This window comes from Phycodurus eques, chromosome 17 (genome assembly GCF_024500275.1).
Source record: "Phycodurus eques isolate BA_2022a chromosome 17, UOR_Pequ_1.1, whole genome shotgun sequence".
NCBI classification, from domain to species: Eukaryota; Metazoa; Chordata; class Actinopteri; order Syngnathiformes; family Syngnathidae; genus Phycodurus; species Phycodurus eques.
The window spans coordinates 419,279-435,806 of NC_084541.1; the positions used below are offsets into that span (position 1 = coordinate 419,279).

Sequence of the window (16,528 nt, forward strand, 5' to 3'; positions counted from 1 at the left end):
AGCCTGAGTGGGTTACGTAAAGCTGTTACATAACCGCGCCGCCGCCGCAGCGCGCTCGACGGGGCGCTCGACGGGGCGCCGCACGCCACTTGCGCCTGACCGGCTGTCAAGTGACTTGGGCGAAGGAAGAGCGACAGTGCGCTTGGATTCGTCCGCTACAAACATGGCCCCGGTCGATGATGCAGGTAAAACGCTTCATATTTGCTTTTTGTGTGTGTGTGTGTGTGAGGATAAGCGGATGGATGAATTCCAGGGTTCAGTGAAAAGGTGGCGTGCCTACGATGATGGCTTGCTGTACTTTCTCATCACGAGCCGCTCAATGAAAACATGTTTCAGATACACTTTTGCTTGAAGTTATTCGACTTGAAATTGCAAGCGCTCTTTACGGCGGATGAACGCAAAGAAAGCATATTTTACCATATAGCATGTTTCTATTGCTAACAAATATTGTTGTCACGTGCAGGGTGTCCACAATGTCTATGAATCATTTTTACGAATTTGACAGACTTTGTGGACACCCTGTTAATCTGTGTAGCGTACAAATGTCTTACTGTAAAACGACACTCTGTGTACTTTATAGCTAACAATTATTGTCCCACTTTGAACATATTTTATTATATTCATGTAAAACTAAGGGTATAGTATTGCTGTTTTGTAACTGCAACCTCTGTAACCTCTGTTTACTGAGCATGTGAAGAATAATTGTTTAGGTAACTATACTGCATGTGCAGCAAACACTGTTTGGATGTACAAGTTATATTGAACTTAAACGTTCCACAATTCCTGTGCAAATGTTTACACATATTTGATACATCTGACTAAGACGAATTTAAATACCGTTTCGGTCCCAATGTTTAGATGCACAAATAGCCTACTGCTTATGTTGCCTACTGCTTTTCCTCTTTGGCCCGGAGGACACGACGTCCACAATTGCCAAAAACAATTTGAAATGTGGACTCGTCAGACCACAGAACGCTTTTCCACTTTTCGTCGGTCCATCTTAGATGAGCCCGTCGGGCCCAGAGAAGCCGGCGGCGTTTCTGGGTGTTGTTGATAAATGGCTTTTGCTATGCATAGTAGTTTCAAGTTGCACTTCCGGATGTAGCGCCAAACTATATTTACTGACTTTGGTTTTCGGAAGTGTTCCTGAGCCCTTGCGGTGATATCCTTTACACATTGATGTCGGTTTTTGATGCAGTGCCGCCCGAGGGATCGAAGGTCACGGGCATTCAATGTTGGTTTTCGGCCTTGCCGCTTACATGCGGTGATTTCTCCAGATTCTCTGAAACCTTTTGATGATATGATGGACCCCTGAATTCCTTGCAATTGTACGTTAAGGAACATTGTCCTTAAACTGTTGGATTATTTTCTCACGCACTTGTTCACAAAAAGGTGAACCTTGCCTAATCTTTTGCTTGTGAATCCCTGAGCAATTCAGGGAAGCAATCATGGCACCCACCGGTTCCCAATGAGTCTGTGGGATGTTCCAAGCAGGTGTTTGATGAGCATTCCTCAACTTTCTCACTCTTTTTTTGCCACCTGTTGCGGCCATAAAATTCTAAGTTAATGATTATTTGCTCAAAACAGTCAAGTTTATCAGTTTGAACATTAAATATCTTGTCTTTGTAGTGTATTCAATTCAATATAGGTTGAACATGATTTGCAAATCATTGTATTCTGTTTTTATTTATGTTTAACACAACGTCCCAACTTCATTGGAATTGGGGTTGTAGTTCTTTCCCCCAATTTGGAATTGGAATTGGGGTTGCAGTTCTTTCCAAACCCTATGGGGGGGCACAAGCCAGTGCAAACTGTAGGCCGGTCCCAAGCACGGATAAATGCAGAGTGTTGCGTCAGGAAGGGCATCCGGCTTAAAAGTGTGCCAAACAAATATGAGCGTTCATCCAAAGAATTCCATACCGGATCGGTCGTGGCCCGGGTTAACAACGTCCGCCACCGGCGCCGTCAACCTGCAGTGCGCCCTTGGAAATTCAGCTACTGTGGGTCGAAGCCAAAGAAGAAGAGGTGGAAAGCTGCTTTTTCGTCAGAAAGAGAAGATGAAAGCACAGAGCCTAGAACTGAATGTCGGGACTTTGAATTTTGGGACTATGACAGGAAAATCTCAGGAGTTGGTTTACATGATGATTAGGAGAAAGATTGATATATTGTGTGTCCAGGAGACCAGGTGGAAAGGCAGTAAGGCTAGAAGTTTAGGGGCAGGGTTTAAATTATTCTTCCATGGTGTAGATGGGAAGAGAAATGGAGTCGGGGTTAATTTAAGAAGAAGAGTTGGCTAAGAATGTCTTGGAGGTGAAAAGAGGATCAGATCGAGTGATGAGGCTTAAATTTGAAATTAAGGGTGTTATGTATAACGTGATTAGCGGCTATGCCCCACAGGTAGGATGGGACCTAGAGGTGAAAGAGGAATTCTGGAAGGAGTGAGACGAAGTAGTTCTGAGCATCCCAGACAGAGAGAGAGAGTCGTGATTGGTGCAGATTCTAATGAACATGTTGGTGAAGGAAATAGGGGTGATGAAGAAGTGCAGCATCAAGGAAAGGAACTTGGAGGGACAGATGGTGGTAGACTTTGCAAAAAGGATGCAAATGGCTGTAGTGAACACTTTTTTCCAGAAGAGGCAGGAACATAGGGTGACCAACAGGAGCGGAGGGAGAAGCACGCAGGATCTTGTGCAGACGATGTAATCTGAAGGAGGCTACCGACTGTAAGGTTGTGGTAGGGGAGACTGTGGCTAGACAGCATAGGATGGTGGTGTGTAAGATGTCTCTGGTTGTGGGGAGGAAGGTTAGGAAGTCTGGAGTGGCAGAGAAGTATGTTAGAATAATACAGGACATGTACGAGGGCAGCAGAACAGCGGTGAGGTGTGCTGTAGGTGTAACAGACGAATTTAAGGTGGACGTGGGACTGCATCAGGGATCAGCCCTGAGCCCCTTCTTGTTTGCAGTGGTGATGGATAGGCTGACAGATGAGGTTAGACTGGAATCCCCGTGGACCGTGATGTTTGCAGATGACATTGTGATCTGCAGTGAAAGCAGGGAGCAGCTGGAGGAACAGTTAGAAAGATGGAGGCATGCACTGGAAAGAAGAGGAATGAAGATTAGCCGAAGTAAAACAGAATATATGTGCATGAATGAAAGGGGTGGTTGGGGGAAGAGTGAGGCTACAGGGAGAAGAGGTAGCAAGGGTGGAGGACTTTAGATACTTGGGGTCAACCGTCCAGAGCAATGGTGAGTGTGGTCAGGAAGTGAAGAAACGGGTCCAAGCAGGTTGGAACGGGTGGAGGAAGGTGTCCAGTGTGTTATGTGACAGAAGAGTTTCTGCCAGGATGAAGGGCAAGGTATACACAACAGTGGGCCAGCCTCACCACTGTTATGTATAGCAGAGAGCAGAATCAGAATCAGAATCATCTTTATTTGCCAAGTATGTCCAAAACACACAAGGAATTTGTCTGCGGTAGTTGGAGCCGCTCTAGTACAACAGACAGTCAATTTACAGAACACTTTGGGGACATAAAGACATTGACAAAAAACAATTGTGCAAAAAGATGCAGAGTCCTCTAGCACTTAGAGCAGTTCGAATGACTTATATTGCAATAGTCAGGTGCAATGACCATTGCGCAAAGGGCGCTGAGACTTCAAGGAGTGTATGAGGTTTAAAGTGACGAGTAGTGCGATCATCTGGGACAATGTCGGTTGTGCAAATGTTACAGATACTCCTCAATCGGTGTGCAAATGGAGCAGATGCTACTCTGGCATGAGTGGCCAGTATATGCAAATAGTGCAGCATGGCGAGACAACTACAGCGAGTGCACGAGTAATACATAATTGGCCCCACAGAAATGTGACAATGAACTCGTCAAAAAATTTCCAGCTTGTTGTAATGGAATTATAGGTTAGGTGTTTAAGAAGTTGATCGCAAGAGGGAAGAAGCTGTTGGAATGTCTACTAGTTCTAGTTTGCGTTGATCGGTAGCGCCTACCTGAGGGAAGGAGCCGGAAGAGCTGGTGACCGGGGTGCAGACGGTCCGAGAGGATTTTGCACGCCCTTGTCTTAGTTCTGGCAGCGTGCAAGTCCTCAATGGTGGGTAGGGGGGTACCGACAATCCTTTCAGCAGTTTTGATTGTCCGTTGCAGTCGGAGTTTGTCCTTTTTTGTAGCAGCACCAAACCAGACTGTGATGGAAGAACACAGGACTGATTCGATGACCGCTGTGTAGAACTGTCTCAGCAGCTCCGGTGGCAGGCCGTGCTTTCTCAGAATCCGCAGGAAGTACATCCTCTGCTGGGCCTTTTTGAGGACGGAGTTGATGTTGGTCGCCCACTTCAGGTCCTGAGAGATTGTAATTCCCAGGAACTTGAAGGTCTCGACGGTTGACACAAGGCAGCTGGACAACGTGAGGGGCAGTTGTGGCGAAGGATGCCTCCTGAAGTCCACGATCATCTCTACCGTCTTGAGCGTGTTCAGCTCCAGGTCGTGTCGGCCGCACCACAGCTCCAGCCGCTCCGCTTCCTGTCGATATGCAGACTCGTCACCGTCCTTGATGAGGCCGATGACAGTGGTGTCATCTGCAAACTTCAGGAGCTTGACAGTCGGGTTCGCTGAGGTGCAGTCGTTCGTGTAGAGAGAGAAGAGCAGCGGAGAGAGGAAGTGTGAAATGGCAGTGAGGGCTCCATCCAGTGATAGATAAGCGCGTCCAGTCTATGGCGGGGTTATGTTTCTTGAGCCAGGGAATTCCAAGGTCTAATGGGGTCTCAGGGGAAAAGATAACAAAAAGAAAAATGTTCTCGTGGTGATTTCCGGAAATAAACAAGGTGAATGGCACTGTTTGGCGGGTGACAGGTGATATGACTCGGCCATCCAGGGCTGTGACTTTTCTGGGAGACGGAAGTGGTTGAAGAGGGATTTGGAGCTGATGTGCTATTCCTTCGTGAATAAAATTATCGTCTGCACCGGAATCTATTAGGGCAACTATGGGTGGGTTGTAAGTAGAGCCTAGAATGCAAGCAGGAACGGTCGTACCGGAGGGAGAGCTAGAGGAAATGGTGGTTTGGCTCACCACCGCGCTCTCGGACCATGGTGAGCCTGGTCTTTTGGTCGCAGGGGTCATGTGGCAAGGAAGTGACCTGATTGACCGCAATAAATGCACAGGTGCTGGATGACGCGACGCTGACGTTCCTGGGGATCTAGTCGGGTGTTACCAATTTGCACGGGCACATCAGGTGCAGTGAGGGGTGACGAAGGGGCAGTAGGAGGTGCAGAAGGCGCGGTGCTCACGGTGGAAGTGATCTTATGCGCTCGAACCACCCTCTCTCGTGCTCTCTCTTGTAGTCTGTTATCCAGGCGAATGGCGAGTGCGATGAGATCCTCGAGAGAGGACGGCTCGTCCCGGGCAGCGAGCTCGTCCTTAAGTTGTTCAAAAAGGCCGCTCAAAAAAATCCCCCTAAGCCCATCGTCATCCCACCCGCATTCACCCGCAAGTATCCTAAATTTGATAGAATATGCAGCTATGGAACTAGCGCCCTGAGTGACCGTAAGGAGGCGGCGGGTGGATTCTCTGCCCTGAACAGGGTGATCAAAGACCTTTTTTAGTTCGGCGGAAAAAGAACTGGAGTACCGGGGAGGAGTTGTGCCATAACGAGGTGGACCATTTAGCTGCTTTGCCGCAGAGGAGGTTAATGACAAACGGGACCTTGGATTGTTCAGTGGGATAACTGTACGATTGAAGGTTAAAAACTAGGGAGAAATTAAGGAGAAACTGGCTACAAGCACCTAGCTCCCCGGAGTAGGGCTCAGGCCGAGGGACATGAGGTTCTTTGTATGGGGAGGCGGGGTGGCTCGGAGGCTGCGGGTTCGGAAGGAGTACTTACTGAGGAGTGGTCGGATTGCATTTTCGAAGAAAGGACGCAGACTTGTTGCATGAGGGAGTGTAAGGATTCCATGATTTCTTGAACAGCCTTGTCCTGTCGCCCTATGTGGGCGCCTTGGAGGGTGAGTTCATATGTTAATGCCTCCGGGGTTGCTGAGTCCATGGCTGGCCAGAGTATTCTGTCATGAATGGATTGAGACCTGACCCAAGAGCAGGCAGAGGCTGGGAGGTTGTGATGAACAGTTTATTGAAAAGGGAAATGGAGATGGTCCTTGAGATGCGGTGGCAGGTTGTTGAGGCAGAGGATACGTGGTAGGCAGTGACGAGGACGGGCGGGTGGCTTAGCGGTGTGGTGGCAGAAATCCACTTGGCGATGGACACGGAGGAAACACTGAGGACAAGGAAAAACTCAGAGGTCAGAACGATGACTAGGAATTGCGTAGCTTACTTGGAGACTGGGTAGCCGTTGTACCGCTGGAGAAGCTTCAATACTCTGGACTTGTTTCCATGATGTTCCATTTTTTTTTTAGATGCATGTGTATAATTTTACTTTGCAGTACCGTATTACAGTATGTCCCAATGTTTAGCATTGTATCACAACTACAAATAGTACTTTACAGTTGTAGTTTTGTATTGTTGAAGTGTACAGCACTAATGCATAACCAACAAATATTATGTGAATGTTTTAAGATCCCACTATTTACATGAAATATACATATGGTACATAAACAGTATTGCAAATAAATAATCAAAAGATGGATAAATATTGCATTAGCATGCACAAATGAACTGTGCCGTTTCTACAGAACCGGTTGCATGCAAAGACCAGCTGAGAGAGTCTTAAGATGAATTCAAATCAGATGTCTTCTTACACAAAATAACTCTGCTTTGAGAGTTGTCTTCCTGCCGCAAAGCCACTTTTACAGCATCACACGTTTATCCCCGATGTGAGCAAGCTCTCTGCTCCGCCCAAACATTCGATACAGTTATTATTCTATTATTCTTTTTCCCAGGTTTTTTTCTGCAACTGCTATTGTGGAAAGCATGACTCACTGCCTGGATATCTGCTAACACAAAAACCGGTTTTGTCCCATTTATTCATGACTCTACATGAACAGAAGAGAAGAATTGTCCTGGTTGCAGCATAGTCCTCCCATATATACATATTCCATTCTTCATAATATGTTTTGATTTGCCATACGTGTGTGCAGACGACGACAACAACGAGGTGAAGGGAAGTACTACTACGGTACTGAAGGGTTTGGAGACCATCGCTCCTCTGGTCCGCTCTGTCGCGGAGACCCCTGATCCAATCCCTGCTGAGGTACAAGGGACAATTCCCCTTTGGATCAGTGGCAGCCTGCTCAGAAATGGCCCGGGAAAGTTTGAGTTCGGAGACACTCAGTGAGTTCCACCAGTCCTCTTCAAAAGCAGCTGTGTGTCTTAGACTGGATTTACACTCTTCATGTGCCCAATTCTGCAGATGTCCCAACTACATGTACATTAAATGACTCAACAAGCGTCAACACTGGGCAGTGACAACAGAAAAGTAAACAATAATATATCCATTACACACATATTAAATGTTAAGTAATATTTACTTGGCCTGGGCTGACTGAAGTCAGAATCAAGTTTGGGTTGTCAGCTGGGGACACCAAAGAGGATGCGTACTGCAAGAGGATAACATTAACATTGAAAAGCAGCAGTAAGTGTCACAATCCCGAATTGACATTGTAGATATCAACAATACCTTTATGATTAGTTGCAGTTACATTTTGAATAGTTGGAATTTTCATTCAAGGTATGTGTAACGTAATTGTGACAAAGTCGTAATGACAGATATGTGCAACATCAAATAATGTCACTTTTGCCATTCATGTGTATGGCGTTTGTCATTACCGATATCTAGAATTCCGTTGCAAAGAGCTGGTGAATTACGGACATCTGCAAAGGAATTGTAGATATTGTTAACTTCAGTTTGTGATATCTACTGCACCATTTGGACCAGTCATAATTCCAGTCACATATCCAATTTCATTTTGCGTACCGGTCTTGGCAGGTAAACTTTGTTTACGATATCTGAAAGGGGACTTGTAGATATCCTCACTTGAGGTGAATTAAGTATGCTATATCTTGGACTGGAATTATGACTAGTCAAAATCAAACAGTAGATATCTCAAACTGGATTTATAGCTATCGGCAATTCCGTTTTAGGTGTAAATTCAGCCATATTTTCAGTATTTTTCAGTTTGAGGGCTCATACAGTACCTTCACGCCTTTCCTCCACGACAGCTTTAACCACTGGTTTGACGGGATGGCTATGCTCCACAAGTTCAAGATAGAGAAAGGCCAGGTGACGTACACGAGTCGGTTCCTGCGCAGCGACGCGTACAAGAAGAACAGCGAGCGGGACCGTATCATGGTGTCAGAATTTGGTACCGTCACGATGCCCGACCCTTGTAAAAACATATTCCAGCGATTCTTCTCTCGCTTTGAGATGATACGTGAGTATTAACATGTCAATAGTATTCTTGTCAGTACATAGTGCTTATCTTTTAGAGGGTGAAACTGATGAAAATCTGTAATGTGATGTATAAAATTAAACAAAATGTACTGTGGCCAAGACAGGTCACAACAATTGCAGGTGTCACAAAAAAATGCAAACGCCACAACACATTCAAACCACAACATTAACATACACCGAAGCGGTGGCGTGGCACATAACGTAAGCGTGTGCCCGGCAACCGGAGGGTTGCCGGTTCAAATCCCCGCCCCGTATGTTGTCGTTACGTCCTTGGGCGAGACACTAAACCCACGTTGGCCTACAAATGAATGTGGTTGGATGTGTGGTCGGAGGGGCCGTAGGGGCAGAATGGCAGCCACGCTTCCGTCAGACTGCTCCAGAGCAGCTGTGATGACACAAGGCCTCCAAAATGAAGGGGGTTGGCGTCCAGTCAGAGTGTGAGCACCCGCCGTTGATGAAGGGTTTCCAACGAGGAAACTCCATCGTAGGAATCCTACTCTTGTGAATTGTTAGCATCTGTGAGAATTACAATTCTTTTGGATCCATCCCTTGTGACGCATGCGAGCATGTTATAATGCAGTGGCTAAATGTCCTAAAACGTTTGCCCCATTTTGTGTTTGTGTAAACTTTGGTTGCAAAGTCTATCTGTGATTAAGGTAACTATCAACTGTGGGTTGAAACAGAATGTGCTGCAGGAGGAGGGAGCAGACATTTGTTTCCAAGCTGTTTAGAGTAACGACCTGCGGAACGCATGCACCATACTTCCACTAAAGGAAGCGCGCTCACACTGAGTATTTGTCTGTTTCAGAGCCCACAGACAATGGCAATGTCAACTTTATAAAGTACAAGGGAGACTACTACGTCAGCACAGAGACCAACTTGATGCACAAAGTGAACCCAGAGAATCTCGAAACATTGGAACAGGTATAAATATACTCTGCCTATGAAGTAAGGCATCATTAAAAGTGCCACATCCCTCAATAAATGTCATTTAGTGTCTTGCTAAATTTTGAAAGATATTCCAACCAATTGTCTCCAAACTTGACAAACATAGTAGGTTGACGAGTGCTCAATTTCGGTTCGAGGTTCACTCGCGACATGTCCAAATAAATATGTGCAATATATCAATGTGTCTGAATTTGGCTTTGACTGTTTGGAGTTGCGAAATCATCAAACATTTGGAAATGGTTTCCAGCCCGCAGTAAGTTGTTTTTTATTAAATAATATTTTTCGATCACGGATAAAAACAGGAACAAAAGTTATTGTAACCTACATTATAAATAATCCATGAATCCAGTTTCAGCTTGCTAAGGGCGCCGCATACCGAGCAATGCGACTGAACGCAACTGAACTCTTGCGTTCGGTTGCGTTCTGTCACAACCACTTTTGAATGTTGACGACTGTCTGCGATAAGGATGGCTGCAATTCCACATGTCGAATCGCGAGTGAGTGAGTGAATGGCATCGCGCAGTGCTCGGGGATCAACGATGCAAAACAACAGATGTTCACAGCCAGGTTATATCAAATGATCTTCCTGTCAAATATACAGTATTTCTTTCTGTGGATGTATCCTGGAGAAATTTGCGAAGGGTGCGCCGTCGTCTTGAAACCCGCTGACGAGATTGAAAAATGACCTTTTATTGTCCATCGTTCACACTCACATTCTTCAGTTACCCTAAAGTGCATGTTTTTAAAATTGAATTGAATGACCAAAATCTGAACTGTACATTATAATTGCCGCTGTGTTATGTAGGTCGACTGGAGCAAGTTCGTCGCTGTTAACGGAGCCACCGCCCACCCTCACTACGACCCCGATGGCACCTGCTTCAATATGGGCAACTCCTATGGAGGAAAAGGTAAGTCCTTTGCATTCTTCGTTGCCAACTTGCTGGCTCAACTCTTTGCATCTGACAAACCCCAAAAGTATCTCCATGTTGTGACACGTCGAGACTGTGACTTTTTCAGGAACCACATACAACATCATTAGTGTACCTCCTCAGAAGTCAAACGCCGACGACACCCTGCAAGGAGCCCGAATTCTCTGTTCCATTGCGCCTGCAAACAAGTCTCACCCCTCCTACTACCACAGCTTTGGTAAGTCAGCGCATAGCAGCTCATACCGCTGGTGCTTCCATCTGAACACTCTTCTCCCCTCCCTCCAGCCATGTCGGAGAACTACGTGGTGTTCATTGAGCAGCCAATTAAAATAAACCTGATGAAGATAGTCACGTGTAAGATGAGGGGCAAGGCCTTTTGCGACGCCATTTACTGGGACCCCGAGCTGGAAACCATCCTGCATCTTATTGACAAACATACAGGCGAGGTGCGAGCTCGCAGTCAGGTTTGGCGGCTCACCCGATCGGAGTCTAATAATGCGCTCTCCTCTCCTCAGGCCAGCCCGGTGAAGTTCTACGCCAAAGCTTTCTCCAACTTCCATCAGATCAACGCCTTTGAAGAGGATGGGCTCTTGATGCTGGACCTCTGTTGCTCAGACGGCAGCCAAGCCCTCGACATCTACTCCCTTCAGAATTTACGCAAGTCGGGAGAAGCGCTAGATGAGGTCAGCTCGCTCTAACAGAAACATTTACTCATTGCTCCTCGCGTTAATGCTTCGCACATTACAGGATAGTCAATTGCACATAATGTGTAACACAAACCATTCTGAGACACTACATCTGATTTCTTCCCATTTTCATAATTCAGCCCATGTTTAAGGAACATTTTAACATTTGTAACCACAAAATAAACACAAATAAATAAAATTAATATTGGTTTGGTCAGAACACGCCAAAGTCTATGACTAACCTATGATAATACAAGAGTAAAGTCAAAATGACACTAAAATATTTGGATGAAAAACACTTCTAGACCAGAACTATTAAACAATCAAATGAAAAACGTTAAGTACGGTGGTAACTAAGGAATGCGTTCTTGTCCCACATGAGGATGTGGTCTTATGCCGCTGCACAAACTAGTTCCGTTTGTAACGTCAAAGCGTCGTTTGCCATAAACTAAGAACCGTTAATACCAAAAAACCAAAGGCATAAATTCATCCATCGTCCAAGTTTTTTCACATTCGTGCTGTCACACAAGTGGAAAGAAAAACAGTGTAACCACTATAAAACATAGACAGTAAACATTCTACCTGAACTTCTATAATACGTGACGACGTCGTGGACAAATATATTTGCTATCGTCACATAATTTGTTCCAATAAAACTGGCGAATATTCTTCAAAATAATGAGTACTGTTGAAGGAGATTTGGTGTCATTTTGAATCGCTTTTAAGGACTTTCATAAATACACACATGGCCTTGTTTTTCATCCAGGTTTACAAAGACATGAGCAGCGTTTTCCCTCGCCGCTTTGTTTTACCGCTTCACGTGACCGATGACACGCCGGCCGACCAAAACCTGAACACTCGTCCTTCCAGTACAGCAACGTGTGTTAAAGAGAGCAACGCAAGAGTAAGTTGAAATCAATTTCAAGCTACTTAACTGTCCTTCGAGAATTTTTTTTTTTTTTTAGATATGGATGTATATATATATATATATATATATATATATATATGTGTATGTCTTCATTTTCAGCTTCAGTCCTAAACCCCCGGCGAACACCATCTGAACTCAGACCGAATATGTGCTGACTGCACACGACGATGACAAGTTGGTCTGCTTTTTGTCATCAGGTATTCTGCCAACACGAAGATCTCCATGGCGATGACCTTTCCCACTACGGCGGTCTGGAGTTCCCTCACATCAACTACGAGCGATACAACACGAGGCCTTATCGTTATTTCTACGGGTGCGGCTTCAGACACGTGTTCGGAGACTCGCTTCTCAAGATGGACCTCGACGGCAAGACGCTAAAGGCGAGTACATGCTATGTGTGGCCTTTCCCGTGATGCAATGCAAACGTGTCCACAGCATCACAGAAGTAACAGCGATTCAGAGGTTTCTTATGCTACCGTCAAACATATTCACACCGACCGCAGCGTGCGGCACAAAGAGGGTGGAACAGAATGAGTCCAAGAGGCTGTAGCGTTTTTTTGTCATTTTATTTTCTGTCTTCAAACAGTTTCTCTGGCTTCCTGGTGCATACAAAGTGGTCAAACCTTTGAATAAATGACAAATCCTCTGGCTGCACTTTCAACCACATTTGCATCTAATATACTAACCACAAAGTTTTTTTGGGGGGTGGAGGTTAACCCTAACAACAAACAAGCACCGTTTTCTAATGGCGATCCAAACAGTTACGTCACCTTTCGCACGGGTTGTCAGAGAGGTATTATACGACACATTCTAACTTCCTCACAGTGATACTTCGAGGGGCAGTTTTAAAACCGCTACGAAGATTTTATTGCGGCCTCACTTGACAAATCTCGCCCCGCCCTTTGTGTCTCTGACCAAAGCCACGCCCCTCGCTAATGTGCGCTGACGTTAGCCACAGCTGCGACTACTTTGGAAGCATGACTTATACGTAATGGAGTTGGAGCGTATATTAGTTGAATACAAATGTAATGAATTTAGGAGAAAAGAATAAGATGGAAGCGACGCCTGCGTTACTTCCGGTTTTGCGTAATTTTAAATGACAGCGTTATAAATCAAGCTATTTCATCTAGAAAGGGGCACCACGTCACCTTTTAGATGTATAAAACTTCAGGACAAAGTGACGACAAACCTTTTATCCTCAGTCTCGTAATTTGAAGGCTGCTACATGAATTAGATAAGAGTTCTAGACGACCAGAGTTTTCTTTCTCGAACCCAGACACACACAACAATGCAGGTAGTGAGTTTTATGGAGTTTTGAATGATCTAACATGGGAAATCTACAAGGAAACAATACACAGAAAACAAAACAAACGAAGGACAGACGAACATCGGCAAAGGAAGCCGACTTGTGACGTGAGCGTGTGGTGACAATGCATATAGCTGGCGACTCCTGTTCTCTGTCATTTCATTTGAACCCAAATATGCACTAATCTGTACTTTTAGTAGACCGCTGGTTGTTGGACTTACGTGTCTTGGACACGATTGAGGCAGGCGGGTCGAGCTTCCGGCTGTTCAGTATCTGTCTGCCTGGGCCCCAGTCAAATTCCACCAAATGGGGTTACACCGGCAGTCCGACCACCCCCAATTGCCCGTATCAGAACCTGCCACTGAATGGCATAAAAGAGCAATGTATATTTTCAAAATGCTATCTTTAGCTTATAACTGAAATGTTGATTCAATCAACATTAAATCAATTGTGTTACTTATTCCCCTTTATGCGATTGGCTGGCAACCAGTTGAGGGTTTACCCCGCCTCCTGCCCGATGGGATGGGCACCAGCGCTCCCGCGACCCTTGTGAGGATAAGCGGCTCAGAAAATGGATGGATGGATGGATGGATGGATGGATGGATGGAGGGATGGAAGGATGGAAGAATGGATGGATGGATGGATGGATGGATGGAGGGATGGAAGGATGGAAGAATGGATGGATGGATGGATGGAGGGATGGAAGGATGGAAGAATGGATGGATGGATGGATGGATGGATATTGCCCTTTATGGTTTTCAAGCTCAAAAGGAAGCACATTCATGTACAAGCGCAGACTGGTTGATTTACACAACAACCCAATTATAAAGCGCTAAGGGGGATACCGAATGGCCGATGCGCCTAGTAAAAGTCAAAAAATAAAATAAACCAGGTTACTGTGCATTTTCTATAAAAGTGTCATCTGGTTTATTAATTTAGGTTAAATAGAAGCAACTGCAATGTGCAAAAACTCCTTTGTAGCGGAAGAACAAAAATAAAACAAATAAAATCTCAAAGTTATAAAAATAACTTCAAATATACAAACACAGACTATTATTGAACAGAGGTGACAAAGATTGCTTCAGCGTCTTGGTTTCAGGTCTTAAAATCATGTAATAAAGTGTAAACGCTTTCGGAATGTTCCTCTCTTCTCCAGGCTCTGCTTCGTATTAATTGCTGCTTTTAATGCCCACGTGACCTCAGGTCTGGCACCAGAAGGGTCACTTCCCGTCGGAGCCGGCGTTTGTGCCCTCACCGGACGCCGTGGAGGAGGACGACGGCGTCATCCTCTCTGTGATTCTCGCCCCCTCGCAGGTAAGACGTTTAAAGAAGGCTCAATACGGTAAGAATCAAAATCAAAGTCGACTACTTTCAGTGTCAATCTGCACGAGACCGTCGCCGTTGTGTATTATTGCACTGATGCGGCACTAACACTATTTAACAATACTCCTGAATAGAAAATACAATTCCAATTTGTGAACATATGAACAGGTGAAAAGAAAAGGAGGCAACTTCGTGGTTGTGACTTTTGCATTGATGTGATCAGGCTCAGACTAATTCAAGCCTCAGTACGAAATGTCATTAAGTCAGAAGACAGAAGTCAAATGAAAAGCCAAACATCACTACAAGACAGTAGAGACAGCCAATAATTCGAGTCGTATACAGTAAGTATGAAACACTGTAATGCTATGCTATGATATAATGAAAGACTTCCAGTTCAATGGAATGAAAGAAAATGAGTGCAAATGTTCAAAACAAATGAGGTAAGTCTGCGTCCTCTGTGAAGGGAATCAGCCACGCCTTTTTCTTTTTTTTGTTTGCATTAAATGTATTTATTTTTACATATAGGGGGTCCTCGGCCATGACGGTATTGACGTTTCGCTGTTTCAAATGATGCGCAATGGACCAATATTGATAACGGACTAATGCGCAGTAATGAAATGCTTCCAAATGGAATGAAAGAAAGTTACATCGTACTGGTATGTTGTTATTATAAATACGATAATAAGGTGGGTTCTCGGTTTATGACAGTCCCAATATAAGACATTTTGAGGTCACGAATGCCACGCAGCATGAATGTAATCACGCAGTACTTATTATTATTATTATTATTATTATTTTTTTTTTTAATATTTATGGCCTAGAGGTGTTTTATTTACTGGAATTATGACTGCATTTGCGTAGCGTATGTACAGTACCGGTATGGGATAAACTACGTCCAACTCACTTAGAACTTCAATTTGGGTTACTTTGCCGCCATAGAAACAGTACTCCGAGTACCCTCTAGTAGTTTTTTGTTGTTGTTGTCGCTTTTCTTTAAGTTACTACAATAAGAAAGAAAACAATTGATCAACAATATGATTTTCTGGGTTCAAATGAGCACTTCAATGAGTGCCAATCAGCTTGATAATTTGAGCGCTTCCAAACGTTTGTGCAGCTCTCCCGAGTAGCAGAGTCTGGTTTGGTTTGTCCCAATATTTGTTCTTTGTTTCCTCCCCACGTTAGGATGAAGGCACGTTCCTCCTGGTTTTGGATGCCAAGACGTTTGAGGAGTTGGGGAGAGCAAATGTGCCCGTCAATATGCCTTATGGCTTCCATGGCGTCTTCAGCGCATCCGCTTGAATGAATCTGTCCTAACATGTTTTCTTCATAACGATATTCATGATATTAACTACGTTGACTGATAACTTTTATAATGATGGCACTGGACTGATTTGCTGCTTAATGCCTTACAAATATATTTTGCTGTTACCAACCGGATGCAAATGAATATATTTCTTATAGTGTGTTCAGTTATTATTCTTATTTTTTTAAATTAGTGACACAAGTTTTGTGCGACCACAAAACTGCCATAGTTTGCGCCAGGAAATGCCAACGAAAGCCTTTTACATATACATGTCTGTTTTTTATTTTTTAATTCAATATCATTTGAAAGTTGCTTTTTTTTCACTTTTACTTTGTTATAAAATTCTGATACCATTTAAAACCGTATGATTGTCTTTATTTAATCACACAACGAAAGCCTAAAGACAAAAGGATTGATGACTCCATAATGCCTGCAATTTTCATTTTAATCATTTTCATTTTTTTTTTTTTTTAATAATTGTCTTTTTATCATTCATCCATGGTTTTAATTGGAACATATTCACATTTGATGCATGTATGTATTTGATATCAAATGTTTTATTTTAATAACAAACTAACTAAAGTCGGCGGCACGGTGGGCCGACCGGTTCGAGCGTCTGCCTCACAGTTCTTAGGACCGGGGTTCGATTCCCGATCCCGCCTGTGTGGAGTTTGCATGTTCTCCCCGTGCCCGCTTGG

At 44.3% G+C, this 16,528-nt stretch overlaps 1 protein-coding gene across 4 annotated transcripts; it reads left to right on the plus strand.

Moving 5' to 3' along the window:
• Positions 1-22: 22 nt before the first annotated feature.
• Positions 23-16,188, plus strand: LOC133415580 (carotenoid-cleaving dioxygenase, mitochondrial-like). 4 transcript variants are annotated; one of them, XM_061701708.1, is made up of 12 exons: positions 25-185; positions 7,095-7,287; positions 8,176-8,387; positions 9,216-9,331; positions 10,161-10,263; positions 10,373-10,501; positions 10,570-10,730; positions 10,800-10,967; positions 11,737-11,874; positions 12,096-12,278; positions 14,408-14,518; positions 15,710-16,188. In XM_061701708.1, exons 1-12 carry the CDS (start codon positions 164-166, stop codon positions 15,824-15,826), a joined length of 1,653 nt encoding a protein of 550 aa, XP_061557692.1. In that variant the 5' UTR covers positions 25-163; the 3' UTR covers positions 15,827-16,188. The 4 variants fall into 4 exon arrangements, 3 of the variants coding, with proteins under 3 accessions (XP_061557691.1, XP_061557692.1, XP_061557693.1); XM_061701709.1 differs by lacking the exon at positions 25-185 and adding an exon at positions 7,367-7,588 and having other exon boundaries at positions 7,208-7,287; XR_009770152.1 differs by having other exon boundaries at positions 23-185; positions 10,570-10,967; positions 14,408-15,183; positions 15,710-15,790.
• Positions 16,189-16,528: the final 340 nt, after the last annotated feature.